This window comes from Meleagris gallopavo, chromosome 5, assembly GCF_000146605.3.
Source record: "Meleagris gallopavo isolate NT-WF06-2002-E0010 breed Aviagen turkey brand Nicholas breeding stock chromosome 5, Turkey_5.1, whole genome shotgun sequence".
Lineage (NCBI taxonomy): Eukaryota > Metazoa > Chordata > Aves > Galliformes > Phasianidae > Meleagris > Meleagris gallopavo.
This window is the reverse complement of record NC_015015.2, coordinates 12,508,220-12,527,194: the sequence shown is the minus strand read 5'-3', so window position 1 is coordinate 12,527,194 and position 18,975 is coordinate 12,508,220. Positions and strand designations below refer to the sequence as shown.

At 37.8% G+C, this 18,975-nt stretch overlaps 1 protein-coding gene across 1 annotated transcript; it reads left to right on the top strand.

Moving 5' to 3' along the window:
* The first annotated feature begins 1,833 nt into the window (after positions 1 to 1,833).
* LOC100548747 (harmonin) lies at positions 1,834 to 18,948 on the top strand. Its single transcript, XM_010711111.3, has 10 exons — positions 1,834 to 1,943; positions 5,415 to 5,482; positions 7,019 to 7,162; positions 7,687 to 7,825; positions 15,318 to 15,426; positions 15,526 to 15,550; positions 16,276 to 16,333; positions 17,049 to 17,152; positions 18,366 to 18,450; positions 18,834 to 18,948. The coding sequence occupies exons 1-10, from the start codon at positions 1,908 to 1,910 to the stop codon at positions 18,927 to 18,929; spliced, it is 864 nt and encodes a 287-aa protein (XP_010709413.1). The 5' UTR covers positions 1,834 to 1,907; the 3' UTR covers positions 18,930 to 18,948.
* The last annotated feature ends 27 nt before the right edge of the window (positions 18,949 to 18,975 follow it).

Below are 18,975 nucleotides of genomic sequence, written 5' to 3'. Positions count from 1 at the left end.
GTATTTCTTGCTGCAACAAGTGTTTCATTTCTAATGAAATGATGGAAAACCAGCGATGTTTTCACCAAGGATTCTGTTCTCTCCTGTAAAAGTTAGAGGAAGAATGTGTTTGAGAGATGAAAAGAGGAGACAGAAAAGATCCTTTTCTAAATAACCTCAAACGGAGTTTTGCAGTTGTTTTCTGCCCACGGCGCAGAGCCCTGCTCCTCTGAGCACACCACACACTTGGCTTTGGTGTTCTTTCTCTGTTCCAGACCATGTTAATGGAAGGGGAAAGAGTAAATCAAAAGTGTGTTTGCACAACAAACATGCAAAAAAACATTGCAAAAAAAAAATGAAGGATTTCATTACCAAAACTAATAAGCAATCAAATTTATACCATCTTTTATTCTGGCCTATTTGAAGTAATGGATGATTCAGAACCATCTCACAAATTTTCTGATTATTAAGCTCACTGTTTTGGAGCACGAGATTTTACAGAAATTATTCTTTCATCAGCTGAAAATTAGGTTTAAGAAGTCAATTTCTTTCAAATACACATAATTTTCAGCTGACAAAAGATCCATTTCTGTGAAGTCCTCTCACAGTGATTGACAGACATCACTGACTTAGAGTTTAATGTAAAACTGAAGGATGCTACAGACTAAGGAATATCCTTTAAATTTGTGCATCTCCTTCCTACTGTTTGCAAATACAAAACAATTTTATTTTACCTGTGAAGGGACGAAATTATTTTACAATGTGTAAAATGCTTGGTTAGAAAAGCTTTTCAGCACCGTGTTATTCTGCAACTTACCCTACTAAGAGACAGCTCTCTGTGTTTGTACACAGGTTTGCAGTGCATTCCTCCTTCTTGTTCCTGACACCTATATGCAAAGCAGGCAGCGTACCTACCACCAAAATGTTCCTACACAGCAAAACTATCCTCTCAAAGGGGCAGGAGCAATTTCTAAGGGAGCTGGTGTCACTTAACACAAATAATATAAGAGATTTGTTACATGGTTTGTATTTGGCTGCTTGGATTTTTTAATTATTTTTATCATGCCTTTCTATGCATTCCGATAGGTTCCCACTTTCAGGGAAACTTCCAGTGCTTATGTAAGTAACATTCCCTATGGAGATAGGGAGGCAAAACTCATTCTGCTGTGAGGCTCAAGGACATGGGACAGCTGCTCCCCTGCGCTTCTGCTAGCCTTCATTGTAGAAGTCTTTATTATCAGGTACTAGATCAGGGAAGGTAGGAGGAGCAGGAGCCCAGGACAAAATGACCTACAAGAGATTAGTGTGAAAGCGCTTCCCTTTCAGGTGCTTTGAGCTTGATTCCTATCCAGTCACTCATTGTAGGCACTTCATGCTACAGGTGTAAGCAGTGGTGTTTATTTTCATAGGAAAGCCTGTTGGCAGTGAAATCAGACTTGAACACCCAACCACGGTACAACACAATCACACAGTTTACCTAAATATATATTACATATATTTCAGTAGAATAATTCACTGAAACAAATTCGCCTTCCACCTGTTTCAGGTGTTAGCATGCTATACATTTTATATCTTGCAGTTTCCTTATAAAGCAGAGCTAGAGGCACACCTGCCTACCGGAACCAGAGAGATGGCTGGGTGCGAGCTCCTGCTGTGTAAGAACACCCGCAGACAGCAGGTCGGTGCGAGCTGAGGGAACAGCCTGCAGAAAGGAGTGACTTTTTTCTCTTATCACTCTTTTTCTTTCTTTCAATTTCCCCTTAAGCAGCCGTCCCATCGGTTCGCACTCAGGTACCCGCTTACAGCGGCCGGTACCGACAGCGGGGGCTGCTGGAGGCGGCGGCGGGCGCACCTCCCACCCCGCCGGGGCGCGGCCTCGAAGGCGCAGCCGCTCCGCGCAGCGTCCGCACCCCGCGTAGCAGCGCAGCATGGAGCGCCGGGTCGCCCGCGAGTTCCGGCACAAGGTAGGGAAAGCTCGGGGCACGGCTGCTCACCTCGGGATAGGGGAAGCGAAGCGAAGCGCCGCGCTGGGTCACGGCTCTGGGCTGTGCGCTGCCCGTGGGTCGGGTGACAGGAGGGGCAGGGTGAGCCTGCTGTGAGAGGGTCCCTGAAGTGGGAGGGAGAAGAAAAACAATCGAACTGCAAACAAGTAAGCAAACAAACCAAACCGCCGCCAGCAAAAACCATTTCTCAAAGCATGAGCGTTGATACAGTGAGTGCTGTGTTATTTTAATAAAATCATATCGAAAGCGTAGCGCCCAGTTCAGTTTGCGGAAGGCAAAGGTGCAGATGCTGAAGTCCAGGCCCAGGGTTCTGCAGGCAGCTTCTGTGCAGGAGTTCAGTTCCTCCTTAATGCTTGGGAGTGCAATTGTGTCTGTGCAGCCATGTGCAAAGGCACTTGATGCATGGAGCGGCTCCCTCTGCCTGGCACATCTTGTATCATGTACCCATCAAGTAAGCCTTCGGCAGAGATCGAAAGTGCACGAGTGGAATAACCCCGAAAGGAAACGAGGAGAAAAGTGATTTACATGTTTAGGATTTTGTTTTTCATAACAGTGAGTGCTGGCTTTGTTTGTTTGCTTTCCTAGGATGTGGAGTTTGAGATAGCTCCTGAAAAGAGAAGTATTTTGTAGAAATATCATCTGGTAATGAAGTTGTTAACAAGGAAATGACAGAATGAAGTAAAGAGGCTATTAAAAAAAAAAAAAGTTCCAAAGACTTTGAGAACCTGGATACTGAATAACGATGGCTGCAGCTGTGCAGCAAGTTCTTTCAGTTTTGATACCTATTACTGTGTAACCCAGCAGTGGGTTGTGCAAGGTATCTGTAAGGGCTCAGGTTGCTAGGCGGATGGCTGCCATCCTGAACTTTAAACCCTCTTCCACCTCTTCCCTTTTACTGCTGCTGCAATTATTCATAAACTACCCCAGTCCCACCCTGATAGAGTAAGAAAGCCTTATTGTCAGCATGTGTTGGTGCAAGTACGTAGGGTGCAGGCCTAAGTGAAAGCTCTTCCTCTGAGTAAGACGATACTGGAACACTAATTTAAATTGGTTTGTATTACCATGTTGCAGTGGCCTCTGTGGGGATTTCAATGTCTTGACTGCTTTTTTTCCTTTGTCAAAACGAGGAAAATGACCGGCTATGTACCACTCAGATTTGCCTCTTTCATTTCATTTTTTCTCCTCAGTAATTTCAATCAATTCTCCCCATTGATGAAGCACTAATACAAATTATATATGTAAATCTATTGGCCTGCTTTTCAGTTTTCCTTAATAGCTTTCAAAGGCCTCAAAACTCACACAGAACTTGATATTATTCTGCAAAAGCAGACTGACGCACTGCTGCTGCAGCAGCCCCATCACTGTAGTATGAACTTGTTTCACACCAAAAAGTGCTGATTTTAAGCAGTAAAAATGCATTTTTGCTTTATTAAGGCTCCCGAGAACTGATTTACTTTTAAGTTGATTCTGCCATGTTTTAAAAGGGCAGCAGATGTTACACAGTTCACTTTGCAGTCTTGCGTTTCAGGTTAAATGGTGCATATATTGAAGCTCATTCTGGAAACTGAATCAGTAAATCCATTTCTAAATATTCATTTTTACTTACAGAATCTTTCTCTATATCAATTTTCTGAAAAACATGCTTGAAGGCAAAGCTTGTAACAGTTCTACAGATAGTAAAAGAAATTTGTAGACGTGATTAGTTATCAGCACCCAGCTCTGTGTTTTGTGATTGCCAACAGCAAAACATTTCTTCAGCTAGCGAGAGAACTTTGTCGTAATTACTTTCTTACTGTTAAGAGAGTTTACATCAGTGGCACTTTCTGTTTTAATCTCAGGTGTTACCTCTTTTCAGATAAATGTCTGTTGAATGCTTCTTTGTTTTTTATAAAACCTGCTAGTATGCTATGAGTCTTGTGATAGCACTGCTTTGACAGAACGTAATAAAAAACATGGGGAAGTTAGAAGCCTCAAAAATTTGTTGCATTGAAGAGAGATTAGAAGTCTATCTTTGACAAGGTTAGTAGATACAGACATGTCTTGGCCATGGTTGGTGTCTTTGTAGACAAGTTTACCTTGTCCATGTGTGTATACTTTTGTATGAGATCCTCTACGCTCATCATGCAAAGTAACTTTCCATGTGTGAAAATAAACTTCATCTATTATCTCCCCAACACAGAGATACATTGGGTGAACTCTTCTTAGAATCTTTTAATGTCAATTCTTTTCCAAGAGGGACAGTGGAGTTGAACCAGAAGCTATGGTCTTGGAGCACAAATCAACAGATGTTTTGTAGGAGTTTCATTTAAGAAAAACAAGTAGAATGGACGCTTCTTGGCTTGAAAGCTGTAGAATCACCTATCCCATGCCTTCAAAATTAACTTTTATTGAAAAATAAGGAGATACTAGAATACTTCATTTGTCCAAGTTATGTCACTGTTGATTTCTTCTTTTCTTAAATATATGGAGGCATGATCTTTAACAGATTTATGAAGCTGGAGTCAGCTGATAGAAGCTATTGACGGCCCTAGGTAAATTGCTAAAAGGGACAAAGGGAATGTGAGGCATGTGTTTAGTTTAGAATAGAATATAAAGCATTGCAGACTTAGAAAGCAAGGGCCTTTCTTTAGCTATGCAAATTGGTCCTCAGTCTACACGTCACAGTAATATTAGCCTTTAGGTCAGATGTAAATTGTTTTCTTAAATATTGAGCTTGTCTAAATGTGAAGCTCCTGCGCTGTGACCTCTTACTGGAAGGTCTCACCAACGTCACAGAGTGTAAGTTGAATTCCTCATATAAGAATTCTAGTTTGTTGTTGTTTATGTATTTATATCTATATACATCTTTATTTTACTGTAAGCATTTGAGAACAGGCACTGTAATGTGACACTGGTTTAAGTAAACGTAGTATTACAGGGGGAGGAAAGAATAACTGGCAAGTTCTGCCAGTTAAGAGCTGTAGCTGAGAGGGAAGGTAGTACAGCTGTTTACGTAATGTTACAAATGAGATACTGCCTGAAATCAGTGGATTGGAACCACAGAACATAGATTGTAATTATCTCAGAGGAATGTTTTTATCTGTGACAGCATGTGCTATATTAATGAATGGCCAAAAAGGTTTCTGAAAACATTTATTCAACAGTACAGCGATTATCAGGTAAGACTGATTTTCTGTTATTTTAGAAATATTGCACGGCCAAGAGAACTTCAATATTTACTATTTTGTCCAATTGTTACAATAATAAATCAAAAGAAGTCTTGTCGATTTCACATTTTGAAGGATACTTTGTTACAAAAACTTTTTATTTAAAAATAAAAATCCTTTCCCTGCTAAAGTCTTTGATCTGTGACTTAAGAATTTGTTGAAGATTTGTACTTTTGACGTTTGTGGCTGTTAAATCAGATTTACAGTAATGTCCTTGGATTTTCAGGTTAATCTGCTAATTGACAATGAAGCGGAGAAGGATTACCTTTATGATGTGCTGCGGATGTACCATCAGTAAGAACTGGCTTTATATATGTTGGTGTAGAATTTTGCTAATGTTTTGGAAGTCAAAACTTTAAGTGCACTTTCTGGAAGTTACAGGCAGAAGTAGTTTTTTGGGTTTTTTTAATGCTTTTTAATGAAATATTATTATGCTTCTGCAATGTAGCCTGCAGACATTAAAGGGGCATTTCTTTGTCGCTCATAAAGTTATTTTGATGTTGTGACTTGGCTGTTTTGGAAATGAATTTGGTTGATTTAGGATGGACTGTGGGAGGGAAGCACCTGGATGATAGAACATCCTGTCTATCTTCCTGTCTCTTCAGAGACAGGAAGAGAATGTTTATTAAATTAATTATTTCCAAATGATGCTTATTTCTTTATAACAGAGGTTTTTGTTGAGTAAAGATTTTTGCGTACTACTCAGGATAAGACTTACCTTCAACTGCTTTACCCAAAAGCTGAAAAAAGCTTAGAGTGGGAGTCTGGCTTGTTTAACAGTTCTGTGTTATTGTGATACAATGGAAAGAAATTGTAAGGTGATAGGCTGGTCACCAGTTCTTTTGCTGAACTGATTTAAACCACAGTTTCTTTGGACCCGTGTCACTGCAGATGAGATCAGCATCTCATCCATTGTTTCTCAAAGAGGATTAGAAAGTATTTTCCACTCATCATAGACGGGTGGCTCTGATGGACATCGTTTCCATTCATACCTTAATAGCATCGAAGCTGAGTGAAATGCAGACGTTTCGATCAGATGTTTGTACTATAGTTTTTGGTGTATTCAGCTGCATATCTGATTCAGTTTCACTTAGGTCTGCCTAATTGCTTCTCCTTTCATAAAGGCTGTTGTTTGGAAAGCAGGTTGAATCAGTATCTCTTAATTATTTAAAATCTTCTTCCAGTTATAGAACTAACAATGTGTATAGCATAACTGTTCCTCTGTTTCCAAAATTGCAATAGCTTAAGCAGAATTTCTATGAGCATATATTGATGAAGTACCAATTAAAAAAAAATCTTTTATGGAGTATTCCAAGGAGGAATATACACAATCACTGTTGGACAAAACACATTTTTACATTTCTTCTTTGTGAAAAGCACTTCAAAATGAAAGCTGTGTAATATACATTCCTGATCTGTACTTTCAGTGCAAATGCCTGGAAAATATTTTATGCCAGGAAATGTAAACTATAAGAAAGGGAACAGCTGGTACTACTATAGACTAAGTTTAAGTGGATGTTGTATAAGTTTTCTTTTAGGAGCTTTGTTTAATTACAGCTGTCATCTATAGAAGTTATGTATGTGACCTTAAAAGATGACGATAATGGATAGGAGACTTCAGTTTTTTTGAAGGAGGTATTCTTTTTGTTTGCTTACAGAAAGTTTACTTTTCTAGAGGTTATTTTGCTTTGCTTTGGCTAAATGAAGATTTGTATAAATAATTTTCTTAGTTGCAGGGACACACCAATACTGAAATCACATTAACAGCAAGTTATTTAATAGTGCTTTGTGTTGGTGACCCCTGCCTCTTTTCTCGCTGTGTTTTTGTAGATCTATGAACCTTCCAGTGCTTGTGGGTGACCTAAAACTCGTGATTAATGAACCAAGCAGGCTACCTCTGTTTGATGCTATCCGCCCACTTATTCCATTAAAACACCAGGTGGAGTATGATCAGCTTACACCCAAAAGATCAAGGTAAGAGAATGCAGAACAGTGTAGCTAACTCCAGATAAATACAAACAAGAAATATTGACTGAGCTTTAAGATAATAAGTATTTTACTTGGAGTTTATCTATGCAGAGCGGGGCACATATGCTCTTTTAAACTTTGCTGTGTTTTGTAGAAAAATTTGAACTACCTGACATTTTTTGCAAATTAGCTTAGTTTAGTGAAAGTAGGGTGTGGGAGTCCAAAAACAATGCTTCTCTGTTGAAATAAACTTTTCTCATTTTTCCTGCATTTAATAAATACAAAAAATCTTATCGCTCTAACACCCTAGAAGAACTGACAGCTTCAGTGATTGCAGTGATTTTCTTACGGAAACTACTTTATGGTTTTAATAAAGTATAATAAATATACATCCATCGAAGTTTTAGTCAACTTGTTCTTTTTTCATGCCTGAACGCTCTAAGAGGAGAATAAAGCACAGCTTTCATGTGAAACGGTATTACTAGGAAACGTTATGCAGCTGGGCAGTCAGGTATCTTCCCCTGTTTCAGGAAACTGAAGGAAGTGAGATTGGATCGTTTGCACCCTGAAGGACTGGGAATAAGTGTGAGAGGTGGAGCGGAATTTAGCTGTGGCCTCTTTATTTCCCAGTTAGTTAAAGGAGGACAAGCAGACAATGTTGGACTGCAGGTAAGACAGTTACATCCATTGATACTGTGCTGTAAAAAGCTTTTCTGTGACGTTAGAGAAGCAGGCATTAAGAAATGTTCTTTCATGTTTAGAAATAGCGGTTGCTGGGGGATTTTTGTCTCTTCTAACAAAATACGTAAAATATGTATGTTGATGTCATAGCAAATACCACTGGTGAATGCGGTTATTCAAATTGTTCTCTTCATCAGTTTTATTTAATTGTAGATGATAAAACCTTTTTCATCTTAGGGGCGCGCTCATTTTGGAAGATAAAAGGTTTTTATGGAGTTTATACTTTGTTACTTGCAATAATTAAATGTAAGCAGACAGAGGAGATACTTTGTTCTAATTTTGCCAAACTCTCAATAAATGTAGGACAGAGCACATAAATATTATGAATGTTAATTCCATGTTGCACTGATATAATTTATGTAATGAGGTGTTTATTTGAACTGCATGTATAAATTGTATTGTGGTGGTAGTTTTTGCATTTTCACTGGGAAAAAAGAGAAACATCCCCTATTTAGCCATTACAAGTATATTTTATACTGTATAGAATTGCTTTTCCAATTATTAAACTCTAGGCACCTGAACTGTAACAGTGCTGGCGAAAAATAGATATGTATAGAAACACTTCTTTTTCCTAATCTAGTACTTCTCCAACTTGTACATTTGAAGTTGTGTAGTTTTATGGATTTGTTTGTTTGTTTTGCTTTGTGGTGTTTTTGTATTTGTTTTTTGTTGTTGTTGGTTTCTTTTTAGTATGTCATTCCTTCTTCATACACAGTGAAGAGAGAAATGAGCAGTTGCTGTGGCAGTTGTCTACATAAATCTTTCTGTAGCTGATAAGGAGTATTTGAAGGTCTGTTTCCGAGTAGAACAGTTGATAAGTCTGGCTAATTTCAATTTATGTAGTGTGAATAGTTGTTGAAAGTGTTGACATTCAAGGTTTCTATTTAATACTAGTTCAAAATGTGTTAATCATCGTGATTCAATACAGTGTTTAATTAAGTTATGTTTTGTAGGTATGCTTCATTTTAACCCTTAATGATATGGCTGTTACAGTTAGAGTCCTGTATGGGAACTGTTGAGTCACGGCCTGAACCACTGATTGATCACCTGAGGCAAGGACTGAGTCAACCCTGGGAGCACAGGTGAAGGCAGTTCACCTGTGTGACTGGGGGGTGGAGCCTGGCTACACCTCTCCTAGACCCCATTTAAGGGCTGACTGCCACAGGGGAAGGATCTTTTTCTGGAGATCCCTCCTTTGTGGAGTTTTCTGCTGTGAGCCTATATCCTTAGATATGGGTGAGCGTTTCTTCCTTGATTATCTCTTTCCCACCGTGATAATTTTCCAACTGTGACACCTGTAAATACCATCCTAACTGCACTGTACATTTCTTGACTGTACAAGTTCCATGTTTGCATATTATATTGAGAGCTTTCTAAAATGTACGTTATTCTTGTTCCTTATAAATGTGTTTGTACACGTTTCCTTACGTACACGTGCTCTTGTGCATTTACAGCTATATATACCATTCACCAATTCAGAATCAACACTGAATTAGTCCCATCTTTTGGCAGTGTTCTCTGAACATGACCAGCTTCCTGGACACTCTTAGAAGTTTCCTTTTGGAACAAAACCTCAAATTCAGGGAACACATACTCAAAAATTCTGAGTTTATCTATCACTGAGAGGGTGATATCAGACACAATTAACACAGGCTGTAATGTCAGTAGCCTACTCCTAAGCATGGGAAGTACCTGTGAGTCATCCAGAAAGGGACACCGATGCACTGATATTCCTGGATTGTAGCAAGTTTGGTAGTGAGATTCCAGCTGCATCTTTCCTTCATTGCTGGGGGAAAAAAAAAAAGACTAGTTGTTTATATTGTCTTTTTTTTTTAAAGTATCTCCTGGAGAATGCTTGAAGGCATTAGTGGTGCTGAGCAGTAAAGGATTTAATGGCCACTGTCTTCAGCTGTGGTAGTACATTCATCTTAATGCTATCTTGCAGATCTAATTCTCATTTCTTTCAGGCTAATGTTTGGGCCATGATAAATAGTGATAGTGAATGGGATTGCACAGGAGGACCTTTGGGCTGCTCTTACGAGTTGTACTGCAACTTAAAGCTTAGCTAGAGTTTAGCAGACATAACAGGGACAATGAGCACAAAATATCCTTCAGACTATGAATTTGTTAGGGTTAGATTATATATATTAACAGCCGGTGCATCACAGCTGAAGTAACTGCCTGATTTCATTTCCGTTCCCTGCTACCGGCTGTTAAAGATCACCTTCAGGTGCCTTCATAATAGGTGGCACTAGGCACTTTCTAAAGCCATCTGAGTGGCAGGAGTTGACAGGCAGCCCATTGTTCTAAATTGCTGTCTCGCAGTAAAGCCAACTGCTACTGAAATTTCATCCACTTGTTTTATTTAACTAAATCTCTACACATTTTCTAACCAAAAAATGCTGTCTGAGAAAGATATAATGATCTTCTGTTATCTTCTGTTATAACATCAGTCCATTATTGTGCTTTAAAAAAAAAAAAAGCCAACTAGTTAGTTTTGCAATTTTTTCTCCTTGAAGTAGTTTCCAAGCTACATGAAAATGGCAGAATAAACTGGAAATTTTTCTAAGGCATTTGACCTTATATATATTTTTTTTTTGGCTACATTTTCTCAAAAAAGGTGAGTGTTTAGTCCTTTCATGAAGAACTATTTTTTTTCTCTGCTTTCTCAGATATTTATATCTGTGAGGATTCTGTTGAATACAAAGAGGTTAGATTGATATGAATGATGAAAGTAGAAGTAGTATACAAAATGAGAAGTTTGAAACAATGATGTTATTGTGTAAAAGCCATTCAATTTCCTGGAAGCACTAAATATTATATTTCTCATGTTAAAAGTTGAAAATAAAGGGTGTTTCACTTGGGAAAAGTCAGGTTTGCAGCTTCAGTTTTGAAAGTTTGACATCTCCTTGTTTGTAGAGAAATAGTAATATACAGTGACATAAGAGTTACTATTGTACTCAGCTCAGTTGTGCAAGCCTTTCTTTACTGCTTCCGAATGAGACATTTGGTATGGAATAATATTGGTAGAAAAGTAACAAAGATATATGAAAACAGATATGAATTAATTATGTGGACACTTTTTTTTTTTGTCAGAAAAAGCAATTCAAATGTTGTAACAAGAAGTGATGTGTTACATTCCTATGATGTCTCCTGTAGTTTCAGCCTAGACTGGCATTGTTCTAAGGCATCATCAGTTTTCACTGACAATAATGGAACTGTTTTTAGGGTGAGTTAAGCATAGCAAGCTTCAGAAATGAAATGACAACATAGTGAAGATCAGTGGTGAAAATATCTACGTGGGAAAAATTCATTACTTTATGGAAGGAGAAAAGAAAAAACTCTCTTGGCTCCATTTATAATTTTGTGTCTGCCTGTTAGGACGATGATGTAATGCTAACAGACACGACTAGCTTACTGAGTAACAACCACTTCAGAACAACGCTTTTTTCTGAAATGTAGATTCCTTTGTGTGTCACATCACTGCAATTGATTGCATTAGATTTGGCTACTTCCTTAAGAACCATTTACTTTTCTTAGATTTGTCTTTTTGTTTTTATGTAGGCCAAGGCTCCATGAGCTGTTGTAGTTTCTTGGCTTGGAAGCGGGGAATAAAGGACAGATCTTGAAATGCTCTTAAAAATATATAAAAGCAATAAACAATAAAAACCACCAAAATAAGTGTGTAAGGTGAACTGAGCAGATAGAACATCTGAAGTCAATAGTATGTATTTGTAGTAAATTATTTTACACAAACTTTTGGTATTTTTTAAAGTGTGTAATCTAGAGAGGCCAAAGATAGGAAGTGATGAGGCTTTGTAGGTGTTTTATTACTGAGGTACTCAGCCAGCCTTCCTTTGAAAACTAGGGTCACTCACTCTCTTGTTTCCTAGCTTTAGCAGTAGAATCCTAAATACGCTTGAAAGTCTTCATGATTTGTAGAAAATGTTAAGTCTCTGTGCACAAAGCCACAAGACTCTGAGTTTACTCACAGCTAGTTTTCTTCTTGGCAGTACAACCATTGCCAATGAGAAGCCTGGTCTTAAAAATGCTTTTCTTACAATGGACTTTCTGAAGTGTGGAGGGCAGTGAAACAGATCTAGATTATATTCTCTCTTAGTTTTTGGGGCAGGGAACTGTCTTAGAGTTTCACAGTGGATTTTCAGAGGAAAGGCAATTGCTGTCAGTTAAGAATGAGTGGACGGATGTGGCTTTGAACATTTGCAACAAGACAGTTAAGAGAAGTGTCTCTATCATAAATAGAGCAATAAGAGGTGTGACACTACATTGCAGATGCTGTGTGCTTTTCTTTCTCAGATGCTCTGATTTTTATCACAGATTGCATGTTCAAAAGCCTTCAGTGCAGAGTTAACTCCCTTCTTTCTGAAAATCTTACTGGCTTAAATGAAAAAAAGTTAAGTTCCCAGGAGTGCTGAGAATTGCACATGAGTCATTGCCCTGTCTGGCATTTCCTAGGTAGTTCAGTGTTGACCACTCTGTTCATGAAAAAACAGGCCAGGCTGGATAGGACCCTGGGTAGCTTGGACTGGTGGGTGGCAGCCTGCCCACTGCAGGGTGTTGGAATTGGATGATCTTTAAGGTCCAGTGCAGCCCAGGCTATAGTGATACGATTCTGATTGTATGATTTGGAGTGTCCAGCAGGTGGAGCAGCAGTTCCACCGGCTGTGGACTACAGTCGTGTTGTGCCTCTGCAAAATATTCTCTCATTCAGGAGAGTCGTAGATAGCTTTTTGTTTATATTTTCCTCCTCCACTTTGGTAGTCTTTTGAAGTTGTACTGTGTTAGCTAAACATGTTGAAGTGCAGTGGAGTCTGTGATTCAAGAGGTATTTTGGCACAAGGCGGAGATTTTGTATACTACTATGTATGTAGTATTTTGTATGCTAATATACATCATATGACACTTCCCAGAAAAAGTAGAAAAGTTTGGGAAAGAATTGAAAAAGTAGAGTGTAGGGTTTTTTTCCTTTGTGCTCCATTCAAGTGGAACAGTTGGAAAATATGATATTTATTCCATATGAATAAAGGTAGAGGCGGTGGTTGATGGCATGTCTAATATTCCAACCAAGTTGGTGTACAGGACACAAGCCACACTGAAGAATTCCTGCTTCCCGTTCATCACCTTCCTCTCCCATGAATGTGGCAATGTAAATGCTAGGTGTTTGATAGAGCTGCTTAGAGCCAGAGCAGGAATTTCCATCTGTCTCCATCTTTGCCTTAAAATTGTCAGCAAGGTACAAAGACGCTAATCTTCAGTGGTCTGGACTGTGACTACTTCACTTTTTAAAAGCCTTTTCAGGCACAGATACTCCCATCAAAATTGTATGATGGAAAAACAGTGGAAACACTTCATGATTTAAACTAGCCACAGTAGATCACTTTCTCGCTGTGACTATGGCTGATGGTGTTATCTGCTGTCCTAGAACAGTAAAGCTGGAAAGTCTCCATGGGGGGACCTCAAAAACTCTTGCCAAAAAGAAAATACTATTTGGTAGGGAAACATTTGGAGATTTATGGTTTGATTTTTGTGTAGCCCTATGTGGAGCTAAAAGTTGGACTCAGTGATCCTAGTAGGTCCTTTCCAACTCCGGATATTCTGTGGTTCTGTGAACCTAGCAATATGGCATTTAGGTACATTTTACGTAATAAATATTCATAGTACAAGATGTTACTGGAAAGCAGTAAAGTGAAGGTATTTAGCTTTGTGCCAGTGAAGATCAAAGTACAGAGGTGTATAAGGATATTGATTGATTGTTGTTAAAGCTGTTTTTCGGTAAGCATTTGTCAGTCCTTCTCTATAGAGGATTGATTTGTTTGATTTGCCTAATGGAAGAGAGTCACTGACACCAGTTCTCACACAATCATGTCATATGGTTCACACTGTGTGTAAGTGCAAAGGTCAGGCATTTTTAAATACAGAATCATAGAATGCCCTGGGTTGAAAAGGGCCACAATGACCATCCAGTTCCAACCCCCTGCTATGTGCAGGTCACCAACCAGCATACCAGGCTGCCCAGAGCCACGTCCAGCCTGGCCTTGAATGCCTGCAGGGATGGGGCATCCACAACCTCCTTGGGCAACCACTTGGTTCCACTGCATCACCACCCTGTGTGAAAAACTTCCTCCTCATATCTAACCTAAACTTCCTCTACATCAGTTTAAAACCATTCCCCCTTGTTCTATCAAATGCAGGGGATCCTGTCAAATATATCATCTTGAGCAGCTAGTTGCATACAACCTTAAGTAGGTAGTGTCACTATCCCTGATTCCTTCTTAGTCTGCGTTGCTAAGGGGATCATTAGAAGAAGTTGGAGACTTCCAATCAAGTTGTCAAATAATATGCATGGATATGAATTAAAGGAGAGGAGGCCTTTTCAGATGAAAGCTTTGCAGTGGTGCAGTGTAGTTTTATCACTAAATAAACATGAGCTACTGATAGAGTTAATTCTGGTTTCAGTCGAAGAAAGCTCAAGTGAAATTTGCCTTGGGAATAATCTTAGTTTTGTTCCTGCTGCTATTCAGGTTGCTTGTTCTTGGTCTGTTCTGTAGCTGATCATGCTCTCTGTTGTCCATGTAGCCCTAATATGTATCGCATGCATGCAGAGTGCACGGGAATAAATTAATGATTTGCCTTCTGTTTGGTGGGAGCTTTCTTGTATAGTTTTGTTCCAAGTGTCCCACTTATTTTTTCCATGTCTTATAACAAGAGAGTTGGGACAATAGTTTGGCAGTACCATCTCCCCAGCCACAGTATATGAAAAACAATGGGTTGGTGCTGTGAGACTCATGAAACGTTGTCAGGTGAATAAGGTACTCTTTTGTAACTAGTGTACATAATCCAAGAAGGTTTGAGCTACCGCAGCCCAGAATAAACTTCCATTATGCTAGTGTACGACTCTTATAACCAGTAAGATATTGCATCTGAAATTGAGCTAAATTCATTAAAATAACGTAGTATTCTGAATCTAGAATCAGACAAATGGATAAGACCAAGTTTTATGTCCTAATGACCAAAATAGTTGAGAAGGTATCTCAGAGAACATGTGATTAAAAACTAATTTAACCTATTAAAACATAAAGGATTATCACTCAAAAATTGTTTGAACGGGAATATGAACACCTGAACTTAAGATAAATTGTGAGGCAGAAGTCTGGCTCATCTTCATGCTTTCCACTGTATATTATTTGTAAAACTGTTATTCTGGCCATTAATCTATGCTATTGATTTTGAGTATTAAGTTCAAGCAAGTACAAGTAAACTTCATCTAGTGTTTACCTGAAATCCCTAAAGTACTGAACTGAACATTATCAAACTTCTGCATTGTAATTATTGTCGATTACATCATTTCTTAGGAACTTTTACTTTAATTCACATTTTCCTTTTATCTTTCATTTTTTAGGTTGGGGATGAGATAGTTCGTATAAATGGATATTCCATCTCATCATGCACACACGAGGAAGTCATAAACCTCATTCGCACAAAGAAAATAGTGTCCATAAAAGTGAGACGTAAGTGGAATCAAAAATCACCTCTATTACTAAAGGTTGTTAATAGATAAGTAGCGGCCAGTAGAAAATGTTACTTAACACAGCATTTCTCTTTTTCAGATGTTGGAATGATACCAGTCAAAAGGTAATAGTATTTAATTTTCACACAGCCTTCTCAACACTCAAGGTATCACTCTTGTTTATCTGTATGTTTGAAAATTTGTCCCATGCATCTCTGTAGCTAGTTAAAATGGTGTGTCGTGTGATATCTTGTTAAACAGGTCTGACTTATTATATGGCTGTTTTCTTAAATGAACAAATTCTGATTTCTTTGTTAATAGTTGATGCTTCCTGAAAATTTTATTCTCAACACATCTTGCTTAATGAAGAGCTTTACTACTTCTGCATGTATATGACATTTGAGAATTGCTTTAGAGCTTAGAAAAAATCAAACTGTTGTCCTCATCCAATTTGTTGTTGACAGTTTGACACTGTAAGTGGAATTTTTGACAAATGTTAATGAAATGTGTTTGTCTGCATAGACATTTATCTAAACTGTTCAAGTTTTTTTTTATGATTATTTTCCTTGCTATTCTTAGCGTTTCTCATTGTTGTTTCAGTTGAAGAGGATTACTCGGTTTTAAATTTGGCCAGCTTTACTCACTGAAGTAATTGAATACCTTACTAGTCTAAATAATTTTATGCTTGTTTGATATTCTGTTTAAATAGCTGAACAAAACAGACGAGTTACAGTGAATAGTTCCTTAAGATACCAGTGGATGCAAAACAGAATGCCTCATTTCGAAACAGCTTTTTGAACGCATTCATATTCTTTTTTCACTGTCATTTTTAATCCCTTTTTCCTTTCAGTTCAGCAGATGAACCCCTTAAATGGCAATATGTGGATCAGTTTGTGTCAGATTCTGGGGTAAGATATGAATTATGCTGTATTCTGTGAAGTCTGTAATTGTTCTGAACCATTTTCTCCTTGGAACTTATCACAGAAGTCTTTGTATTTATTTTTTAGGTGCAGTATCTTATTACATGGTTTGGGGAAAAACATCTTTTGTGATATGAAATGATTCTAGAATCACTAGATAAGGAAAGGGCCCAGTACAACTGTAATAACTTCTACTCACTGATTGGTACCTTGTTTTGTTTGACCAGGCCATTCTTTAACTGTATAAATATGCAACAGATAATTTCATCTATCTTTGTTATATTGGTGGAAGAATGACAACATGAATTCAAGTGAGTTGTAGGCATGTAGAGAGAGACCATAATTATCTAATTTGTCTTTCAGGAAGAAAAATTATGTCAAGTAGTGAGCATTATCAACTCTTTTTCAAGCTTTTTTTGTTAGGGAACATCTAAATTATTATTTTGCCGTATCACTTTCTTCTAATTTTCCTTCATCCTTGTCTGGAGAAAGAGCTGGATTATTGAAACAATTTTCTCCAAATAGATGTTTCTTTCACATCAGTCACACTGCATCACTGTAATTCATATTCACTTCTAATTGGTCCATGGAGGAATCTTAATTTGCTATTGTCAGGCTTTGTTCTTAGCTTCGTGAAGTTTCTATTGGTTTTCGTACAACTTCAACACAGAGTAATGTCTGCAGTTTTTAAATCTCTCTCTAGGAAGGAAAGGGCAGTGTGGCTGGTCTTGCTTCTTCTGGAGGAAGAGACAGTAAAGAGAAGAAAGTCTTCATTAGCTTGATCGGCACAAAAGGCATGGGATGCAGGTGGGTACGTGGCTTGTTAAATGAAACATCCAGGGCAGTTTGTTCCTTCATTCATTGGTGTGATATGTAGAACATAGAGAACCACAAAGGACAAAGGACAAGGGACCACAAAGAAAACTAGACAGGAAAAGGAGGACATCTGTGACACGTACATATTATTAGACAAATATAAGTAACCGCGTCCCAGGTTCTGACCTAAAATTTTTTAAAAATCTCAATTTAAAAATCAAAGCAAGATTATAGTAACATAACAAAAGGTGTGTCTTGGAACTAGATCTTTTAAATGTTTTCAAATTTCTAAATTTTTAAATATTTTAAAATGCTGCTCTGTAATATAGTAGGTTTCAGCGTTGTCCGCTTTGTCAAATTGACTCACCTAGGCTACTTTCTGTGAAACGTTTCTGAACTAAGAGACTGTGGCTTGGTTTCTAATATTAATTTTGAATATCTAGCATTTTTAGAAATATGAGCAAATGCTTCTCAGGCTTGTGTCCTTTCATCTAGTTGTGAAGATTTTGAGGTAGAAGAGAAATTCTAGGTTTTCTTTGTATGTTGCAGTGTGTAGTAGCTGTGGCTAGCAAGATTTGCTCGCACAGAATATTTTCAAAAGAATAATCTTTCTTTAATATTGTTGGAAGATAAAAAGTTTTAAATATATTTACAAAACTTGGAAGGGTGATTTGACATCGCCTGCTGGACATATTATCCACAGAAATGACTGTTGTCTTGAGGGCCAGCATGGATTGCAGGTTGGAGTTTCAACGCTAGATGTTGGACCCTGATTGCAATATCCTTTTTTGTTTTTGGTAAACAATCCTGAACAATAATACTATTATACACAGTATACTATAGTTCAACAAATAATTATCTAAGCAGTTATTAACTCTTCACTGCGTTACATGCTGACTTTTCAATACCATAAGCGTCCTCAGTCCCTTAGAGTTAGGTCCATGTATTGTGTTAGCTTCAGCATTCAAAACAATCTCCAGAAGCCTGAATACTTTTTTGTTGTTGTTTTTTTTTTAAAGTATGATTTTGTGGCAAGAAGGGTAGAAAAGTATTCTCTGCACTTGCAAATTCCAGTGCTTGTTTCAGAGTAATCTACACTGTAAAAAAAAAAAAAATCAAGAAAAAAGAAAACAAGACTTCCTGATTGCTTCTGTATCAGTCTATAATTATTATTTTTACAATTTATTTTTTAATCTTCCACCAGTATTTCCAGTGGTCCAACACAAAAACCAGGCATTTTTGTCAGTAATGTTAAGCCGGGTTCTCTTTCAGCAGAAGTGGGCTTAGAGGTAAGTATACCATTTTACAGCATTGGTACTACAAAGAAATCTTGTTTTGACATTTATTTCTTCAAGGATGCTGGTTCACTGTAGAGACATTAGTTGTCATTTGTTTCTATAGGAAAGATTTCCAGTCAAGAAAGTTCCCTGCCTTTCAAAAACATATGTGGGTCAGAACAACATGTTGTCCACCTAACTCAAAATTTCACCTCAAATAGAGGCAATTGGAAATGCCAGTGGGAGAACTTGCCTGCTTGGCTGATTTCCCCTTGTGAATATTCTACCAGAACATGTAATTATTATATTGAGAATGTTTGACAGTCTCTCTCTGATTCCAGTTAGTATGTGTATTAGTACAGAATCTGTACTAAAATTTGGATTAACTCCTTTAGGTTGGTGATCAGATTGTTGAGGTGAATGGTGTGGACTTCTCGAATGTGGATCATAAAGAGGTAGGATTAAAATTACTTAATTCCATTAATATGTAATTGTCAGTTTTTGTTTTTTTTTTTTAAGCTTCTGTCTGGTTCTCTT

Bases quoted from the DNA above. Each gene is read 5' to 3' on its own strand.
- LOC100548747 (XM_010711111.3), top strand. From the start codon at position 1,908: ATGGAGCGCCGGGTCGCCCGCGAGTTCCGGCACAAG. The intron at 1,944-5,414 runs GTAGGGAAAGCT...TTGGATTTTCAG, and splicing joins CCCGCGAGTTCCGGCACAAG to GTTAATCTGCTAATTGACAA. The intron at 15,427-15,525 runs GTAAGTGGAATC...TCTCTTTTTCAG, and splicing joins AGTGTCCATAAAAGTGAGAC to ATGTTGGAATGATACCAGTC.